Here is a 19,713-nt window from a genome sequence, read left to right as displayed (position 1 = left end):
CTGCTAACGTGTGGGGGGTACCTAGACCTCGTTCTTTTGCAGATATTGAATATCCTATGTTGATTGATTATCTTTATGCTTTGACTAAAGACCTTCGTTCTGTTCATCAGCAGGTAGCTTCTGTACTGCAGCCACTGCCAGAGGGCCCCGGTCATCGCTTGCAGCCCGGCCAGTGGGTCCTGGTAAAAAAGTTTGAGCGGGACACCAGCTTGGCTCCTAGATGGTCTGAGCCACGGCAGATTTTGTTGGCCACCCGGACGGCGGTTAAAGTGGATGGTCGTAAGCATTGGATCCATGTTTCGCATCTCAAACGACTACCACTTCCACTCCCTGGTGAGCGGTCACGTCCAGGGGAAATTCTGACACAGGAAACTGAAAGAGCTGATGCATTCGTGCCCTTTTCTGACGCCTGCGAAATTGAGCGTAGGTCACAGAAGGGATCGGCGAGATCAGATGACTTGGTCTCCACTGAAGTTGCAAGTGAACGTGCAACAGCTTTGAATCCTGTTGCAAGTACCCCAGACGACGAAACCTCACAAGTACGGAAAGCCCCGGGTGTGCTCTTTTCTGACCCTGAAGTGCTGGGTCGCGAGCGATACAATTTCCGGCTCAGGAAGCCGGCACGCGGCGCCTCAGACCCCATTGTTAGGAGATAGGGAAGGACTTCATTGCATAAGATAGGGCTTGCTAGACTCCAGGTCTGGGCGCTGAGCGAGACACTGGACTGAACTCGTTGAGAGCTGGAACTTTTGATCATTGTGCTCTGTTCAGAAAGAAGATTCTGTTAAAGCAAGACGGCTTCTACTTTGGGATAGGGATACGAGTCTGCCTGTGAGACTCTGACGGACGCAGGAAAGAAGAACCCTCTGGCAGGTCGGACTGCTAGGCCTATTTTTTTGGACTTTTAGCTAGCAATGTACCCTTTTGGTCGTGTTATAATAGAAGAAGAGTTTCCTATTGCGCCTCGATACATACCTTTTTATGAACCGATGTTTTCTACATGGACCACGAAGGTCAAAATAGCATTTGTTGTGACTATAACTGTTATCGTAGCTGTGGTCATGAGTCTGTTCGTATATTTAGAACATAAATACCCATTACAGAAGTTTTTGCCAACTACCGTTGCACCCCCCGAACATTTCCTGTTCACCCTAGCACCACACAAAGAAAGACATCGCCAGAAATATGCTAAAAACGTATTCATAGAAATGTTGCACCAAACACACAATGTTACTAACACTACGGATTGTTGGGTTTGTGGGCTCCTGCCATCTGTAGTGCGCAATCATGATCTGTTTCTCTCCCGCCCTCTGTCTTATCTAGGTAGTTGTGAAGCTTGGTACAAACTGTTTTTGGAAATATACCGGCATGGGGGTGAGCATCACAGGGACCTCGATGTCAATGAGCATAATATTATTCTTGATTATGTTCGAGCACACTATGCTTATAATAGAACGGGACATGGGAATCAGGTGACAATTGACCCACAAGGTTGCATACAACTGTATTTAGCGGAAATGAACAAAACTTGGTTGCAAGATGAATTATATGACTTTAAGGACTTTAATGCCACACAATATTTTCAGATTTTCATTGAACGAAATGTTACCAGAGATCGCACTGTACCTATCCCGATTTTGAATGTTTCTGCGGGATTTTGTGTGCAAGGGATGGGTAGGGTACAAATGGGGAATAGCATCTGCAATTATACCTATCGACTGCGGAAACGTATTAGCCCTCCTTTGATTACCCCACACAATGTGTATTTTGTGTGTGGGGAGCACGCATACACTTGGTTACCACGGAATTGGGGGGGACGTTGCTATTTATCCTTTCTGTTTCCTCCTGTTTATGTGGCCCCCTCCAACTATCACAAAACGCATCAGTTATACCCAATGCGATCCCATCATGGGAATACAGCCGCCCCGGTGACAAGTACACCAGTAGCAAGCTTTGCCGAGGTGACCTCTAGCCGTTCCAATATTGCACCCTTACACAGATCACGTAGACAGTTCGATATGACGGAAGTTGATCAAACAGATACCTCCTTGCAGCAATTTACGGATTTTAGTAAGGGTCTACTACCCTTTTGGGGGCCTATTTTCAATAGTAGGGAAATTAGGAGATTGTCTAGAATAGTGGAGAATGTCATTAATATCACCACTGATATTTTAACAAATTTGACCGTGGAACTTCAGGCTACTAGGCTTGTAGCGCTTCAAAATCGTATGGTTTTAGATGTTATCTTAGCTGATCGGGGTGGGGCATGCCGTGTCATCGGCAGTTCTTGCTGCGTGTATATTCCTGACTCCGCCCCCTCGGTCCATCTAGCCATCCAAAAGCTGCACCGCATTGCCTCTGAAATGCATACCGAAAATGGGTCCTGGTCATTGTCAGGTTGGTTTTGGGGACTCCTGTCCACATGGGGATGGAAGCTGATGTTGATCTTAGGAGGCGCAGCTGCCATCATCTTTACGTGTTGTGTCTTGATGCAGTGTGGTCCTGCCTGCTGTTCTTACTGTGCTTCCCGTATCACCACGCTGTGCGTTCCAACCCCTGTCTCTATTAAAGCCCAAATGCTGCAGAAAGAGATACATGACATGATGGCCATCGATGAAGAAATATTCGAGGAGTAGCTGTTTGTCGTTATTTAGCTCCACCACGCTAAAAGGAGGGTTTGAGGTACTAGAATCGATTCTTGATCATGTAGTATTGATAATCGATATGTTAGAATTAGCATGGTGTCCCTAGACTCACACCGTAGACATGCAACATTAGTATTTGCGGTATTTACTTTTACTTAGCTTCACACCACGTTACGCTATATGAATACCATATTATGGCCTTCTTTAATATCGTGCATGTACAGGCCCTATTCTCATTTGCCTCTAAAAACCCTGCTCCTGGGGAAGAAACCAACTGTTGCAGAAACTGCTGTTTCAGCTCGTTAGACTCGGCAAGGTCGTAGTTAGCTGAGGAAGGGCCGATAAGGACATTCCGGGAGGGGTGCAGGGTGGACTGTCTCTGAGAAGACAGAAGGGAGTCACCCGTCTGACCTTGCCGCCTGAGCGAAGCAAGGAGCTCTTTGTGTGCCTTATATGGGTTTTCCTATTACTGTACTAGCTTGTACCAATTTGTATTTTTCCATGTTAGGCTATGATGATGCCAATGCAACTGTATATATGTGATGTGCTGACAATGTGCCAGCAGTCTTCTTGGCAGACCTCGTGGGTTAGGTCGCAAGGAGCTCCTCTGGCAGAGTTTGTGTTTGTCTAATAAACGCTTGAACCTTCTACACTGCCGACCGACTGCTTATTGGTATTGGTAAGGGGATTTGGTAATGTAATGATAATTGTGGGGAGGCGATAATATAATTTCGGTACTTCAACATGGAATGTTGTTTTGAAGTTGACACGAGTGCGTGAGCGCTCGTGTCCACTTCAAATGTAAACATATCAACACATAACACACCTCCCCCTTTAATTATTTTTTTTTTTTTTTAAGAAAGAACAAAATCTTTTAATTTGACAGGTAACCTACGAATTCTTGAGTTTCTGATAACACAATCTGGAGCAGAATTGCTTTGATCAGTAATAGAACATTCTCTTGGAGTGCAATTATTTTGTCCACACAAAGATAGGTCAGTATTTGAGTTACTTACATTGTCTATATTAACATCTAAAAATACATTTGAAGAACACTTATCGCAAAATTCCTTCCTGCCTTTGTAGATTGAAACCCTATTTAAATTCCAGACACTTCCATCTTCCACACGCACTGCATTCTTGAACACTTCCAAAGGCTCAGACCAATTAGATAATCCTTTACGTACAAAATAACCTTTCTTCAGCCATACTATATCTCCTACCTGAATTATACATTCCCTTACATTCTTATTTTTTAATAAATTAGCTTTCATTTTTGTTTTATAAGCATCTACCTTACGACGAATTTCCTTGAAATCTATTTCTGCTGATTTTGCTTGAAATCTATTCTTGTTCCTTAACCACCAAGGAACTAATTTAGTGATAGGTTAACCACCTCTCAACAGTTCAAAAGGTGTCAAATCCCATCCTCATCGCCAGTGTTATGAAGATCTTCTTGCACACATATCCAGTAAGAAAAAGCAAGGAAAACAGGTACGATGGAGAGCCGTTTATTAAACAACATGTAAGTCTCAGGTACAACTGAAGAATGACCATAACTCCCACATCACTAAACTGCCCTTGCTATCACAATTTAAATCTACACTTCCACGCGGAGCTATTCAAATAATACCATGCCGCAGGGAATGTTGTTTGGCGTTGACACGAGTGCGTGAGCGCTCGTGTCCACTTCAAACGTAAACATATCAACACATAACAAAAGGGAACAAAGATGATAATCAGCATCCAATTATAATTTTCTGTTCCATTTACAGCAGACATGTTTTCTTGAAAGCTGCGTGATATCTTAAGTTCTTTCTTCAAAATTAGCCACAAACTACCCATAACATTCTGTCAGGCCTACAAAAACCTCACATCCTCCTTGTTCTTGGGAGGCTGCGGGTTGGTTAAAGTCTCCATTAACTCCAGCTTGGGCAATATACCCGTATTGCACACCATACTTCCTAAATAAGTAGCCGACTAAGACTTCGGATAAAATAGAAAGATGCAGGTTAACACTATGCCAAACCGTCAGAGCTGTGCGAGGTAACAGTTGCACAGTACAAGATGGGACCTCGGAGGTGAGACACTGTAGTGATTGCTACTCATCCTTCTTGCTCATCCTCGGCTGTCACCATGTGGAATGTTGGTATCCATGATGACATTAGAATGTTGTGTTCCTAGCTCTGTCAGTTCAGTTGGGAGCTTGGGGCTGAGCTCTAAAGCGACTGGTCCTGGCGGGGTTTTTAATCCTCCATAACATCTTAATACCTTGACTACCATCTTGTATCATCTTACTAAATAAATACTATTCTTACAAGAACCTACGTGGGCCTCATCTCGATTTACATCACTACAGACACCTACCAGGGTTGCATTCCCAGATGTGAGCCCCTCGGCGGTTCAGGTCGGCAGGCTCCAGACAGCGCAACACCTCCCGCGCCAACTCGGGGTCTGCGATGAAGCGGCGGAAGCCTTTACTGGCCTGGGCCCGCTCCTGCAAGTACTCCAGGTCAGGGACTTCTCGTTTCCACCGCGCCCCGGCCGCTGCCGCAGCGGAGACCCCGCGGAGGGGTAGGGTCGATACCCGAGGAAGGCGGCGCAAGAGCAGCGGAGGCAAGAGCAGTCGTCCGCCCTGGAGCGTGCACATGACGTCAGAGGCGACCCTCGCGCACAGCCCTGCAGGGTGTATGTTTCCACCCGTGCCGACACAGGTCAGCACCCCACAAAACACTCGGGTGCCATTGCACGTGTGTGACCTTCTACATGGTGCTGGAACGCTGGAGGTGGCGCAGGCCGTCAAACTGAAGCACACGAGCTTTCACTTCCGCTTCCGGAGCACACAAGAATGTAAACAGAAGGCTCTAACAAAGCACTAGAGCGCTAACTCGCAACTTACGTTGTACTAGCATCAAGCGCAAGATGCTGGATAAACCGCATTCACAATGACTTCCCTTCTCTATGAGACTGTCTGAATGTGTAAATGGCTCGGGTTTTACACGTCCTAGCGATCTGCTGCAGCATTGGAGGCCGTAGACACAGAGTACATTCCACAAAACGCCACTACCTTTCGGACTGTACACGCGCTTGAACCGTTTGGTGTTTTCACTGTATTTTAAACCACAGATGCTCTTAGTGTAAAGAACTCAAAGCAAATACATATTGATTTTTCCACTGACAGTCTGTTATTGGTGCTTTTTTTTCTCGTTCGTATCTCTTCCTTGTGTGACTTTATAACTTGTACATTTGCAATTTTTTCTGTTTGTATCTTTATGTAACGCTTGTAATCCTAAATCCTTGTGTATCGCAACTGGTTCTTATGTAAAGCGCTCTGACACCTTCGGGTAAAGTTCGCGCTATATAAAATCGCATTAAATAAAATAAAATAAATTACGGCAAATCGGACTAGGCCCTGTTATCGAGGTGTTCGCAGCGAATCGGGTCAGTCTAAGCATGTTTTATGTAGCAGTCCAAGATTGATTCCAGCAATCCTAACTGCACCATTGTTAATTGGCTGCATTGCCGCAGAGAGTGCAATCAGCTGAAACAACGATCAAGTGCTCGTTGGATGTTGATCGCTGAAGCCCGAGCATTCCCTCTGTTTACAGTACGTAGCACAGTATGTACCTGTGCACTTGGATGTCTCCCTACAGATGACGGGTATAGATATCAATGCAAAAACACATTGACTGAGTACTCTTCAAGGAAAACTATAGGCTGGTGCAATCGCTGGGTCCTGTCCATCCAAGTAAACCGGGGCCAGGCCCGAGAGCAGCAGAAAAAACACCAGCGACGTGGGTGAATTGAATTCGGTTGCTGCAGGTAAGGAGATTCGCCACCATTGCAAGTGCGAGACTGACCGACCTCAGACGCGCAGGTCCAGTGGCGCAATCTGTAGCCTGGAACCACCCAGCAAATGGTTTCGTCAAGTTTGCGTCATCCTGGCCCCGCCTACCTCCTGCTGCTCCTCTAGATCTCTGCGAGTCCCTGCTGTCGGCTCTGGTCAGCTCAGGCTGCAGTGCGAGCAGCTCCTCCTGGACGGTCCCCCCGCGGCTCCTAGTGGACTGTCCCTGGCTCGCTCTGCTCCAACGGTCCCAGTCTGCCCTGGGTTGGTTCAAGTGCGGTGAGTGAGACGCTCAGAGGGGGCTGCCCTAGTTCTCCTTGCTCGGGATGGAGCCTGTGTCTCCTACCGTCGCCCCACAGCCTTACGAACCCGTCACCATCTGTGTTCTAACAGTTGCTCCTTGTAAATTTAGGTCGTTTGTGCGTAGAGTACATAGAAATAAAAGTGCGCTTGTGCCGTTGCGCTGGGAAGCGTTGTTATCGTTCCTCTGTACGCGGCACTTGTAGCGCACTCCCTATAAATTCAGTCTGCTCTAGGTCTTTACCATTTAGTGGAAAATAAAATTACACTTCCCGAAAATGTTGAGTTTTGCCAGCTAATGTGTTAACGAGTAAAATACCGACGTGTTTCATTTCTTCCTTGGACATCACAAAGTGGGCCCTTGTTCAAATTAATATTCTCTGTTATTGATTAAGTGACTGTTCATTATGGTGTGATCTCCCAGAGGCTGAGCGAAGAGTAGTGCGGCGATCCAGAGATGGGTTAGTCACGGCACTGCTGCTAGATGTAAAATTAAACCCTTTGAAGAAGGTTTCGCTGACAGTCTACATCTTTAATAATATTGCAGTGGTATAGCAAAATATATTAGCTTTGTTAAATAGATATTCCTAATTTTTGACGTTCATTGACGCTCCATGGTAGAATTTAGATAATTCGAAGTACCGCTAGCCCTTTTTTAAAATACCTGGAGTAGTTTTCTGTTTTCCCCAAAAATATTCCAGGATTGGAGTTAAAATAGTAAATAAGCCTTGTTTGACAGCTTGGGGGAATGTTGCATTTTTCGAAAATATGCTAGAACCAATGTTACAATAGTAGTTTTGACCTATCCTAATGTCTGCCTCGCTCACTATTTTCCTGCGGGTTCAACTCAAGTCAACAAACATATATGTGCTTTGAAGCGCAACAAATGTGACAAGATAAATACAGAATTTAAAGGTATCTGTAGGGAAGTCAATAATCACGCAGAATAGTAGTTGAAGTCAGACAAGCGTTTATTCAGATCTTCTCATCTGTTATTCCAAGCCAGTAATAATCATAACAGTCCCCCCAGCCTTAACTCCCCACATTCTACATATTCAAATGACAACACAACAATCCCAATGCACGAGCTTGTCACGAGCTACAAGACACTTGAGAGCTCGCGACCGCTCACATGAGCATATGTACATCCCAACAGTATCTTCATTTATTACTTCGAGCAATCAATCAATCAATCAGGTAATTATATGCACGCTACTCACCCGTGAGGGTTTCAAGGCGCTGAGGGGGGGGGGGATGGGTGGGGGTCTGCAGATCTGTTTAGCCTAAGAGCCAAGTCTTGAAGGTGTTAAGGGAGGGGGGCGCGTCTGATGTCTGCCAGTTGCTCGTTCCAGGTCTTGGCTCCAATGTGAGAGAGGATCTTCCGCCTGTTCTGGCTCTGTGAATGCGTGGGGTTTCGGCCAGTGTGAGGTTGGAAGATTGGAGGTTTCTTTTGGGTATGTGGAAGTTGATTCTGTCATTGAGGTAATTGAGTCCGTTGTTGTGTTGGCATTTTTAGGCGTGAGTGAGTATTTTGAAAGTGACTCTTTTCTCCACCGGGAGCCAGGGGAGACTTCTTAGGTGTTGGCTGATGTGTTCGTGTTGGGGGATGGCGAGGACGAGTCTGGCGGCGGTGTTCTGTATTGTCTGGAGTTTGCGGAGTAGGGACTTGTTGATGCCGGTGTAGAGTGTTTTTCCATAGTCAAGTCTGCTGGTGATGAGTGTTTGGGTGACTGTCTTCCGTGACTCAGGGGGGATCCACTTGAAGGTCTTGCGGAGGGTGTTGAATCAGCTGGAGGTGACGGCGTTCACCTGTTGGTTTATGGTGAGTGATGAGTTGAGTACGATGCAGAGGTTCTTGGTGTGGTCTGAGGGGGTAGGTGGGCTTCCGAGGGCAGTCGGCCACCAGGTGCTGTCCCATGCTGAAGGGATTGTACAGAGGACGAGGACTTCTTTCTTCTCGGCATTGAGCTTCAGGCAGCTGTTGGTCATCCAGACTGCGATGTCTTGCATTCCTCTCTGGAAGTTGAGTTTGGCAGTGGTGGGGTCTTTGGTGAGGGAAAGGATGAGCTGGGTGTCGTCGGCGTAGTGTACGATGTTGAGGCTGTGTTGTCGGACGATGGCTTCTAGGGAGGCCATGTAGATATTGAAAAGGGTGGGGCTCAGTGATGAACCCTGAAGGACTCCGCAGGTGATTTTCGTGGGGTCGGAGAGTCAAGTCAAGTCAGGAGCATTCATAGCGCGCACATATCACATCCAAAGGAGTCTCATGGCGCGTGCAGACGACACTGACCAGAAAGAATGGCTAAAATCAGCAAAACAGCAAGGTTTTGAGTTTCTTGCGAAACCTGAGATGTTCAGTGGTGGTTCGCAAATCCAACGGCATCTTATTCCAAAGAGATGGTGCCAGGAAAGAAAAAGCTTGACCCCCATTTCTGGCCAATTGGATTGGCCGTGGGATAAGCAGTGATTTGTTACTTGATCTAAGTTGTCTGCTTGGCTCATACCAGGTGAGTTTGCGAGACCAATATTTTGGGCCTTTTCCGTACATTTGTTTATGTGTCAGACACAAGATTTTAAACGTAATTCGCTTCTTTACCGGGAGCCAATGTAACTCCTTGAGGCAGGGGGCAGAGGAGGACAGGCATGGGGCAGAGGAGGACAGGAGAGGAAGGGTGGGAGTTTGATCCTTTGGCTTCTTCTGGTGAGGAATGATTGGATCAAGTCCAGGGCTGTTCCTTGTATGCCTGCGTCGTGTAGTCTGGTGACTAGTGTGCGGTGCGAGACCGTGACGAAGGCCGCTGATAGGTGGAGTAGGATGAGGGCTGCGGAGTGGCCTTAGTCCAGGAGGGTGCGAATGTCGTCTGTGGCGGCGAGTAGGGCGGTCTCTCTGCTGTGGTGGCTTCAGAATCCGGATTGGGACGGGTCGAGGACAGCGTTCTCTTCAATGAATCGTGTCAGTTTCCTGTTGACTGTTTTCTCTGCAACTTTGGCTGCGAAGGGAAGGAGCAAGATGGGCCGATAGTTCTTGAGGTCGGTGGGTCAGCTGTGGGCTTCTTGAGCAGGGGTCTGACTTCTGCCCGCTTCCAGTCGTCTGGGAAGGTGCCTGTTTTGAAGGTGGTGTTGATGGTGCGTTGTAGTTCAGGTATGATGGCAGCCACTGCTCTGTGGTAAATGTGAGGGGGGCAGGAGTCGGTGGGGGCCCGAGTGGATGCTTTTCATAGTCGAGGCGGTGTCTTCGGCCGTGATCGGTGTCCAGTTAGAGATGGTGGACTGGGTGTTGTTTCTGGGGGTGGGGGGCCATCTGTGGCACCTGGTGGATGGTCGATGAAGTTGTCATAGAGGTTTTTGATCTAGAGGTAGAAATCGGTTCCAAGCTTGTCGCAGAGGTCTTGGGAGGGGGTGATGTCTGTGGCTTCGCTGTGTGGGTTGGCGAATTCTTGAATGACACTGAAAAGTTCCTTGGAGTTGATGGAGTAGGCCAGGATTTTGTTGTGGATGAAGTTCCTCTTGGTGGCTGTGATCTGGTTGTGTGACTGAATTGGATGCTGTTTCCTGTCGCGAAGATGGGGTCGAGGGTGTGTCCGGCTCTGTGGGTCGGTGTGTTGACGAGTTGTTTAAGTCCGATACTTGTGAGGTTGTCACGAAGGATGGTGGAGTTGGGGTTGCTGGGGTTGTCGAGGTGGAAGTTCAGGTCTCCAATGAGTATGTAGTTAGTTGAGGCGATGGCGTGGGGTGCGATGAAGTCGGTGATGGTGGTGGCAAAGGGTGTTCCGGGGCCGGGGGTTCTGTAGACAAGGGTTCCTCGGAGTGTGGCTTTGGGGGTGGTCTTGATCTGGAAGTACAGGTGTTCGGCGGGGAGGAAGGTTTCACTGGAGATGGTGAAGCAGAGGTTGCTCTTGTGGGCGATGGTGAGGCCCCCTCCTAGGTGGTTGGGGCTGTCTTTCCTCTGGATCTTGTATCCGTCTGGGATGGTGGTGCTGATGTCGGGGGCAGAGGATGCGTTGGTCCAGGTCTCTGTGAAGAAGGCGATGTCGGGCAAAAGAGAGTCAAGTAAGTTCCAGATTTCCTTGGCGTGTTTCTGTACGGAGCGTACATTGAGGAGGATGCATTTTAGGCTGTCGCCGGTGTTGGAGGCTGGGGTGGCAGTGAGGGTCTGGCGGCAGTGGAGGCAGGAGAACTGGCCTTGGGTCGTGTTTGGCAAGGCCTGTTGGCATGCTCTAAGCCTTCCAGGGTTGAGTGCGAGGAGGATGGTGGTGTTGTAGCGATGGGTAGTAGGAGGATCAGGATTCCTGGCATTGGCCACAGACGGGCTTGCCTTTTTGACATTTTTAGTCGGCTATGGAGGCGTCATTACTCTCTTTTATTTTTATTGCTAGTGGGGGGCATCACAGCTGGAGAGAGGGTGTGCAACATAGAGGATGTTGATGCCTCCCACCAGTAATGAAACTCAGCACAGGCTGCGTGATATATAGGTATTAGGTATTTTTTGTACATATTTATATCTATTTATAATATTTGTTGATGATTTTTTGTCTAATGAATTTTTATACTGTTATGATGAATTTTAGACGAAAGTGATTTTTATGATTTTAACACATTTTATCTCCCGGATTTGGGATATTATTGTTATAAATATTGATACACTTCTTGAATCATGCAGTTTGCACTTAATATTGCTTCTTTTTGCACACATTTGGCACCGTTTTTTGCACTTTAAAGTTGGTGCTGCTTTGCTATTTTGCGCTATTATGTTTACATATAATCAAAGTAAATCATGTATAGAGTATTGCAATTGTTTGAACAATACATCCTGAAGAAAAAGGGCTAATATTAATGTATCAAAGTAGGCGTTGCGGTTTATGTATTATACAGACCGAATCAAATTGGACAACAAGCCTCTATATATATATATATATATATATATATATATATATATATATATATATATATATATATATATATATTCTTTTGAACGCTACAAATTGAATACTCTAGAGAAACTCATGATTAACATTGGTGTTTAATAATGACAACATTTTAAATAACTGGAATTATTCTGAAAGAAAACAAAGAACAAAAACAACAACATGTATGTTTTCACTCTCCATGATCATGTGATTGATGATGTAATGGATAGGGGTGTGTTTCACTATAGCATAATATGAAAAAGCATCAAACTTTACTGACAATTACAGTGTGAACAAGGGCTTCTAAGCCCGAAACACGTAGCTGTTCTTTGTTGTGGTGGTGAAATAAAACATCGTACCTGTACCTGGTGGTCCGTCTCCTTCGTCGCCGGCGTGGCATCAGTGCTTGCTGGAAGTTGTGTGGAGTGTGTATAATGTCCTTTTTAGAAAGACGACAATTGAGGTACTCAGCACATACCATCATGCTTATTGAGTATATTGAGTTTTGCTTAACCCATAACATCTTTTTATTCGGAGACCAGTACTACAAGCAACTTACTGGCACGGCGATGGGCACCTGCTTTGCCCCCAGTTACGCAAACTTGTTCGTTGGCTGGTGGGAGAAGCGGGTGCCCAGAACCTACCGGAGTGAATTCAATTCAGGGCAGGTCATAAAGTGGTACCGGTATATCGATGATTTATTCATCATCTGGCAGGGAAATACAGAGTCAGCCAATCGATATATCGATCTCCTCAACAACAACCAAGTTAATCTTAGATTCTCAGGTACAGTTAGTCCAGTGGCAGTGGACTACCTGGACCTGAGGATGTATGTTGAGGAGAAGACTTTACAAACCACTCTTTTCCGTAAATCAACGGCAGGAAACTCAATACTCTTTGCTAGCAGCAGCCATCCACCTAAACTCGTCCAAAGCATACCCTACGGGGAATTGCTTAGGCTAAGAAGAAACTGTTCAAAAGACAATGAATTTGAGAAAGCTGCAGCAGCAAGCATTGCAAGAATTAGAGTCCGGGGATATGATCCAGCTACCTTTGACACTACATTACACAAAGTGAGAGGAGTACATAGAAAACAACTACTTACTGGCAGCAAGAGGGCCTCAGCTGATGTAGGCAAGTTCCGGATGGTAACTCCCTACTCAGCTGAGGCGAGTCATCTCAAGAAAATGCTACGAAAAAATTGACCCATCCTCCTATCAGACGCTATCATTGGTATGGACGTTCCCCCTCAACCTTTGGTCACATTTAAAAGAGCGAGATCCCTGCGAGACATCTTGGTCAAAAGTCATCTAGACAAATTGCCTGGAAAAATAAGTGGCCTAAAACAGATGATGGTCTTTTTTCCATGCAGCAAATGCAAGGCTTGCGCAAACAGTAGGAGGGTGTTGACATACAAAATACCAGATGCAGGGATTATAACAAAAAAGATCATGAAGTTTATCACCTGCACAACACCCATCGTTGTGTACTGTGTGATGTGCCTGTGCGGTCTCCGATATATTGGGAGTACCGTTAACCCAGTAAAGATGCGGATGTTAGAACATATGCGGGCCATCGACAAAAATGATCAGGCATACCCGGTTGCGCGCCATTTTGCAGACAAACATAGTAAGGACCGCAACCAGTTACAGTATTTTGGTTTGGACTGTGTAGCTCAGAGTCCTAGGGGTGGAGACCGATTGAAGAAGTTGCGTAGGTTAGAATCACGTTACATCATAGATCTGCACACTAAACACCCGCATGGTTTAAACTGTGGGGAGGAACTGACCGTCCATATAGGTTAAAAACTGAGGTAAACCTATAGTATAGGAGGCATTGGACATTAGATGTCTCACTTTGAACTTTCATCTTGGGTCTTACACCCTGTTTCGTAATAGAACTGTGAACCTGATTATAGGGTGTCCAAAGATGGGATATGATCAGAGCATCTTAGAAGAATGAATTATCATCTCTATGTCTTTTTTGAAGGGTCTTGACTTGTATATAGAAGCAATGAATTGAGAAACATACTAATGTGTCAACATTGGATATTTGATGTTTTGCCTTGTTTTGACATGCACCTAGATGAATTTCTGTACAATTCAACAATAATATGTTCACGCATTCCAACTATTCATGATTAGTCACAATTCATCCCGATCTGTGGTGTGATTGGGATTACATATGGAAGGATTTTAGCCGATCCACGGCTCTATTAGTAAACTTTCATCTATGGTGAAACACAGCAATATATGTTATATCATCATGTAATTAACTAATTTAGCTTAATCTTGATTCAGAAATGTTATTTATTTAAATAACTAATCATGAAACACCATTTAGATGATAAATTGTCGAATAATTGATGATTTGTACATATATTTTAACATGTTACAAAATGGCGCCCACATTAGTAGTGGAACGCGAGTCCTTCCCTAATTTTGGTAGCTGAAATGCAAATAAAACATGGCATTTCATACCAGTGCCGGTAACATCGAGAAAGGCACTGCCACCGAAACGCGTCCGTTGCTGTAACTAATAAAACAAGAATTGCATTTCAAACTGGTGAGAGGCATCAACATCCTCTATGTTGCACACCCTCTCTCCAGCTCTGATGCCCCCCACTAGCAATAAAAATAAGAGAGCAATGATGCCGCCATGGCTGACTGAGTCATAGCACGTTGCTTATTTCAACTTCAGCTATAATGCACAGCAGCCACTTTGTTGTGCAACATGGCTAAAATATTGACAGAGCGAGTGGTTTGAGTAGGCGAAACCTATTCGCTTTGTCAAATCTTGATAGTTTGTTTACAAGACTAGTTTAGGTCTCTGCCTAGCGATTGCTGCGCTTGCGCAGTCTCGCTGGCGAGATTTTATGTTTTTAAGTATGGGGGCTTGAAACCGCCCCTCTTCTCCATTGGCTGGCTTCCTAAACGGAGGCCAGCCATTGGAGGGGAGGGGCGTCACTCCGTTCAAGCCCAGATTCAGGGGGTGGGGGGTGTTGTTGGTGTTCTTTCTCTCCCCGACGTCATCGGCAGAGAGCACGCCCCTCATCACGCTGCCTGCACACCCAAGTCAGCTCTATGATTGGTGTTCCTTATTAACCAATCAGAGGGCCGACTGGCGCGTGCAGGCAGCCTGAGCAGACTCTGCCTCCTCTCCACACAGCGCAGCCCGGCCACATAATTGTTTAACGTGAAAAGGGTTTTTAAAGTTATCTAAATAAAAGAACCCTGCAAATTAAAATGGGGCAGGTGAAAAAAATGAATGGGTGTTAATAACTCCCCCTCTCAAAAATGGAAAAAAAAGCACGAGGGAACGCATTCTGCGCACGCTCTTTACACGAAACAAGAGGGCATTTCAGATTGTGCCTAATAAATGTACAGGAAAAAACATAATCTCTGTCCTTAAACACCGTTGTTGCTAAATCCGCGTAAATTCGGGAGACCTGAAAGATCGTCTTAGCTCGGTGTTCACTACCCGGCTGAAACAAGCGAGTTGAAAAGAGCACAGAAATGCCTATCATGCGAGGCCACTTAAAGTGACCAGTGGGCGCGGACTCGCTTCCCACACACGGGAGCTCAGTCCGGACTGCTCCGGCTCGCGCCTCATCCCTCGCTGTCCGACCGGAAGTGACGCGCCTTATCCTGCTGCTGCCGCCTCAGGCTATCCCGTTGTTGGAGTTGGTAGCGGCCGCTTGGGAGCGAGTACGCCGATCCGTCGCCTGCCTGCCCCTACTTCTCGTTCCAGCTGCCACCTGTAGGATGGGGATACGAGCACCTCTTCTGCCCTTGGCGGCTTTGCTGCCGGTTGGAGTCGGTGAGTCCGAGCGCTCATGGGGTGACCTGGGAGGAACCGTGGGCGGTTGGTGCTAGTGGGGGACCCCACACAAAGCGAGTGCTGCTGCCGACAAGGAGAGTGGTCAAACTCCAGACCCTTTCACCGATGTGGTGTCCCACGGTTAAAGCTGCCCATAACTTCTTTAAAAAAAAATTCTAACTGCACCCATCCCTCGCTGCACCCGGCCATGAAGGCGGCTGTACAGTTTAATGTCTCTGTTCCCTCGCCCCCATTAGCCACGCTTTCCTCCAAGAGAGATCGCTTCCACTCCCGCTCGCCCTCCCTCGACCCTCAATACCCAGAGCCGATCCCCACGGCACAGGGCTGCGCCGCTTCCAGGTGTAGTGCTAACAGGGTAGTTTACATGTTTAAGGCACAAATGCAGAGATCAGCGTGTAATGTGCCAGTCAAAGTGCCGAATCCCCCCCTCTTCACCTCTGCTCTCACCACCACCTCCACTCCCCCCTCCCTCCCTGCACCTTTACTCCCACCTCCACTGCCACACCCTCCTTCCTCCCTACACCTTCTCTTCCCCTCCACCCACTTCCACTCCCTCTACCCCCTCCACCTCCACTCCCACCACCAACTCCACCCTCCCTGCACCTTTACTCCCACCTCCACTCACTCCTCCTTCCCTGCACCTCCTCACCCCCTCCCTCTACTTCCACTCCCACCTCCCTCCACTTCCACTCCCACCTCCCTCTACTTCCCTCCCTCCTCCCTCAACCTCCAATCTCCCACCTTCACTTCCTCCACCTCACTCACACCCTCCCTCCCTGAACCTCCACTCCAATCCTACCCCACCATTCCCTATTCCCCCACTGCCCCCTTCCTTGCATAAACAATAAAACTAGAACACATTTTTGGTATTAATTCTGGTTTTTATTAGGATACTGGATTCAACAACGAAAGAGCAACAACAAGTGAGGCACAACCCACTAGTCCAGTGGTGCAACCCGTGGGGCAAGCCAAGAGTACTTACTAGAGGTAGAGAAAAAATCGTGAATCCCAATAGTAAAGTATGAGCTAGAACAAAGTGTGTATATGTGCTCCCAATGTGATGCCTATATACTGAATCTATATATAGACACAGCCACCCGGTGACTAAAAAGAACCCTCAGTCACCACACAGTGGTGACCCGTTTCATCATTGGGTTCCGTCAGAAAAAAGGATATGTGCACTGCAGAAAAACCAATGTGAAGGTAAAAGTGCAATTAAAAGAGAAGTAAACTGTTCCCTAAAAGTATTTTAATAGAGGGACAGCCAACTTCACAGTAAAAACAAGTGAAGGTAGGAAAATCAGAGGTTGAGTTAGTTTGAACCAATGATTCCTATCTAAGGTTAAATAATCAAGTGGTCAACATGTTTCTGCTTTTGCGTGCTATCAATGCTCAGCATTCGTCAGGACCATATATACCATCACTTCAGTGGTTGCACGCACGCTAGGGCATGCCCCCTACCGAAGTATTGTACCAAAAAAAGACTCACGGAGACTCCTGTGTGTGCTCGCCTTGTTCAATTCAAGGTTCATCAATCAGTAAGACACAAGGATAACTCACACAAACATTGTAATTTAAGAAAATCAGCAGTTGACATATCCACCCAGGCCCTTGAAAAAAGCCTTAGTACAGTCGTGCCAACCGCATCTTCCTCTCAACAAGTGTGAAAAAAAATACACCAGTGTTTCTTCAATGACACACTATCATGCCCACACACATATAGAACTTATTTCCGTTCCATGCTCTAGGAGTATATTAACTCAACTGTAGTTACCTCGTTAAAACCACTTCCCTCAATAAGAGTCACGTCTTATTCTGGGACTCTTCTAGGGAAACATCAGTGCTTTGAAATGTTACCATCCCAATTAACACTGAACCCCTCCGTTAGAAGGGATCCAGGTTAGGAGAAACATACACACACAATGGAAGAATTTGAAATAGATGTAATGAAAAACTCACTTGTCGCAATTCTGCCTAATGTGTCATGGGCTCTCGCGGCAGGGGAAACCTTCACGTCGGACCTCTTTAAGCAGCAAAAGGTAGTGATTAGTACTGTTCCCAGAGGTTTAGTGAATGTCATAATGAGCCCCACTTCATAACTGAGCAGTATATACCCAGAAACTTAGTGAATATCATAAAGGGTCCCACTTTATAACCATGTGTAAGAGTAACAGGAGGGGACCCATAAACCAGGTTGGGATGGGTATATAATGTAGAAAGAAACAATTCCCAACAGGTATTATTTAAGAGACAATTTACACAATGTATGCAATTAGCATTACCAGTAGTAACCAACAAGGAGTCACTCGAGTTCTTTGAAAAGGTATTATTCACCAATAATAAACAAGGAGGTTTTTTTCATAGGGTAATACAGTTAAACAGCACTGTACAGAAGGAATCATGTGACAACCCAGTGGCACCAAGCTTGATATGCGTCTTATGATTATGCTGTAAGGTCGACGGCGTTTCGATCCCTCTGAGTTGGGATCATCATCAGGACGGGGTTGTCGATGTGGGCAGTGAGCGTCAGCCCGGTGGGGTACTCGTGGGCTGGGCGGCTTGGCGAAGGCTCAGGAATGGATTGCTGATTGTACAATAAGTCGAATCAGATCAGCGGGGGTATAATGGGGCGCCTGTTTGAATCAAGGCAGCTCAGGGCGATGAGGGCTCTGTTGAATTACGCCGTCGACCTTACAGCATAATCATAAGACGCATATCAAGCTTGGTGCTCCTGTTAAATTGTTTTGAATCATGTTCTAAGTGATTACAACTTGATCTTACTTTGGAGCCACCACTGTTTTATTATCTGTCACTATGCGCCGATCACGCTGCTCACTTTAGCACTTGCACCTTCACAGTCACCTATTGTATATATCACCACTTACCAAGTGCCACTGGGTTGTCACATGATTCCTTCTGTACAGTGCTGTTTAACTGTATTACCCTATGAAAAAAACCTCCTTGTTTATTATTGGTGAATAATACCTTTTCAAAGAACTAGAGTGACTCCTTGTTGGTTACTACTGGTAATGCTAATTGCATACATTGTGTAAATTGTCTCTTAAATAATACCACTTTATAACTAAGCAGCATGTATTGTATGCCCTCAAACCTGATGCGTATCAAATTAGTACATCCCGTACTAATATATAGTGAGACGCCTCTGATTTATCATACGAAAGAGGGTAGCCATACTGCCTCCCTGCAAATTTTAATACATAGGGTAAATCTACGAGATAACCCTCTCTTGCTGCTCGGGGCTACCCATGTTTAATAGGAAACATATCAATTGCTCATACTCTTGCACACACAAACGCGCAAGGAAACAAAACAATCGAATGACAACCCCTTCATAATCTCCATTCTTCTAGGGTATGCGATAAAAAGAAAGGACGGCCCATTTTCACTCCGCTCTACAAAACCAATCGTTTCTCTGCGAGTGGCCCCCCGTTTTACAATTCATCGTAAAGTCTGTGATAGGCATAATATACTTAGAGTCTTAGACCCCAATAATCGCATTTAGCCTGTTTGCCAGTGTCTAATTCCGCACGTACTTTCTAGCCAACGACTCCCCACATACAACCTAATTCTGGCACTTCCGCGGCCCGAATGAGAACAGGCTGCCAAGGAAAGGGATGTAATGAGCAGCAAAAACTCCGATCACGTGACTATCTCACCCGATCACGTGATCGGCAGGCAAATCCCTCTCGGTCCATAGTTTAAAGTGGCAGTAACTTAGTGATCAAATCACACATTGAATCTATCAGTTTACTATTTACATTATCCCAGATCATCTCTGACAGTTATTATCCCTCCAGCGTAATAAGCTGGCAAATGTCCGCTGCATTTCTTTTGCACACCTAGTGTTGTCAGTCATGAATAGTATGTGTATTCGCAACCTGACTCTGTTTTTGCTTTTTCACAAGCAACTTTATTGTTCAAAACTCGTCATGCAACAAAGTCGCGATCTTACCGACTACCGCTGTATTGAGCTAAAGGTTGCCGGGCGGGTCACATTTCCAGATGCATACATAATATATTCAGGCACAGTGTCTGATTCCAAAGGACTACTCTAATAATTATTAGGATATGTCCAATGTATATAATGTTTTCTAGGTTATATATAAAGTGACAAATGGTTATAACACTTTCTTAATTATAACTTATAACTTTTAAA

At 45.9% G+C, this 19,713-nt stretch overlaps 2 protein-coding genes across 3 annotated transcripts in view; one reads left to right on the top strand and one right to left on the bottom strand.

Annotated features, from left to right (window-relative positions):
• TFB2M (transcription factor B2, mitochondrial) overlaps positions 1–5,465 on the bottom strand; it is a 139,002-nt gene extending 133,537 nt beyond the window's left edge. Inside the window, exon 1 of the mRNA XM_078648799.1 lies at positions 5,013–5,465. Coding sequence (XP_078504925.1) covers positions 5,013–5,295 — 283 coding nt within the window. The 5' untranslated portion in view covers positions 5,296–5,465. The remainder of the gene's footprint in view (positions 1–5,012) is intronic.
• Positions 5,466–6,608: 1,143 nt separating this feature from the next.
• CNST (consortin, connexin sorting protein) overlaps positions 6,609–19,713 on the top strand; it is a 357,608-nt gene continuing 344,503 nt past the window's right edge. Inside the window, exon 1 of one of the 2 annotated variants that reach the window (XM_078648798.1) lies at positions 6,609–6,768. The gene's annotated coding sequence lies outside the window, so the exon portion shown is untranslated. The remainder of the gene's footprint in view (positions 6,769–19,713) is intronic. The other variant, XM_078648797.1, reaches the window with a different exon arrangement.

Source organism: Lissotriton helveticus, chromosome 6, assembly GCF_964261635.1.
Source record: "Lissotriton helveticus chromosome 6, aLisHel1.1, whole genome shotgun sequence".
Classification (NCBI taxonomy): domain Eukaryota; kingdom Metazoa; phylum Chordata; class Amphibia; order Caudata; family Salamandridae; genus Lissotriton; species Lissotriton helveticus.
The sequence above is the reverse complement of the archived record's forward strand: the minus strand, read 5'-3'. Positions and strand labels throughout refer to the sequence as shown.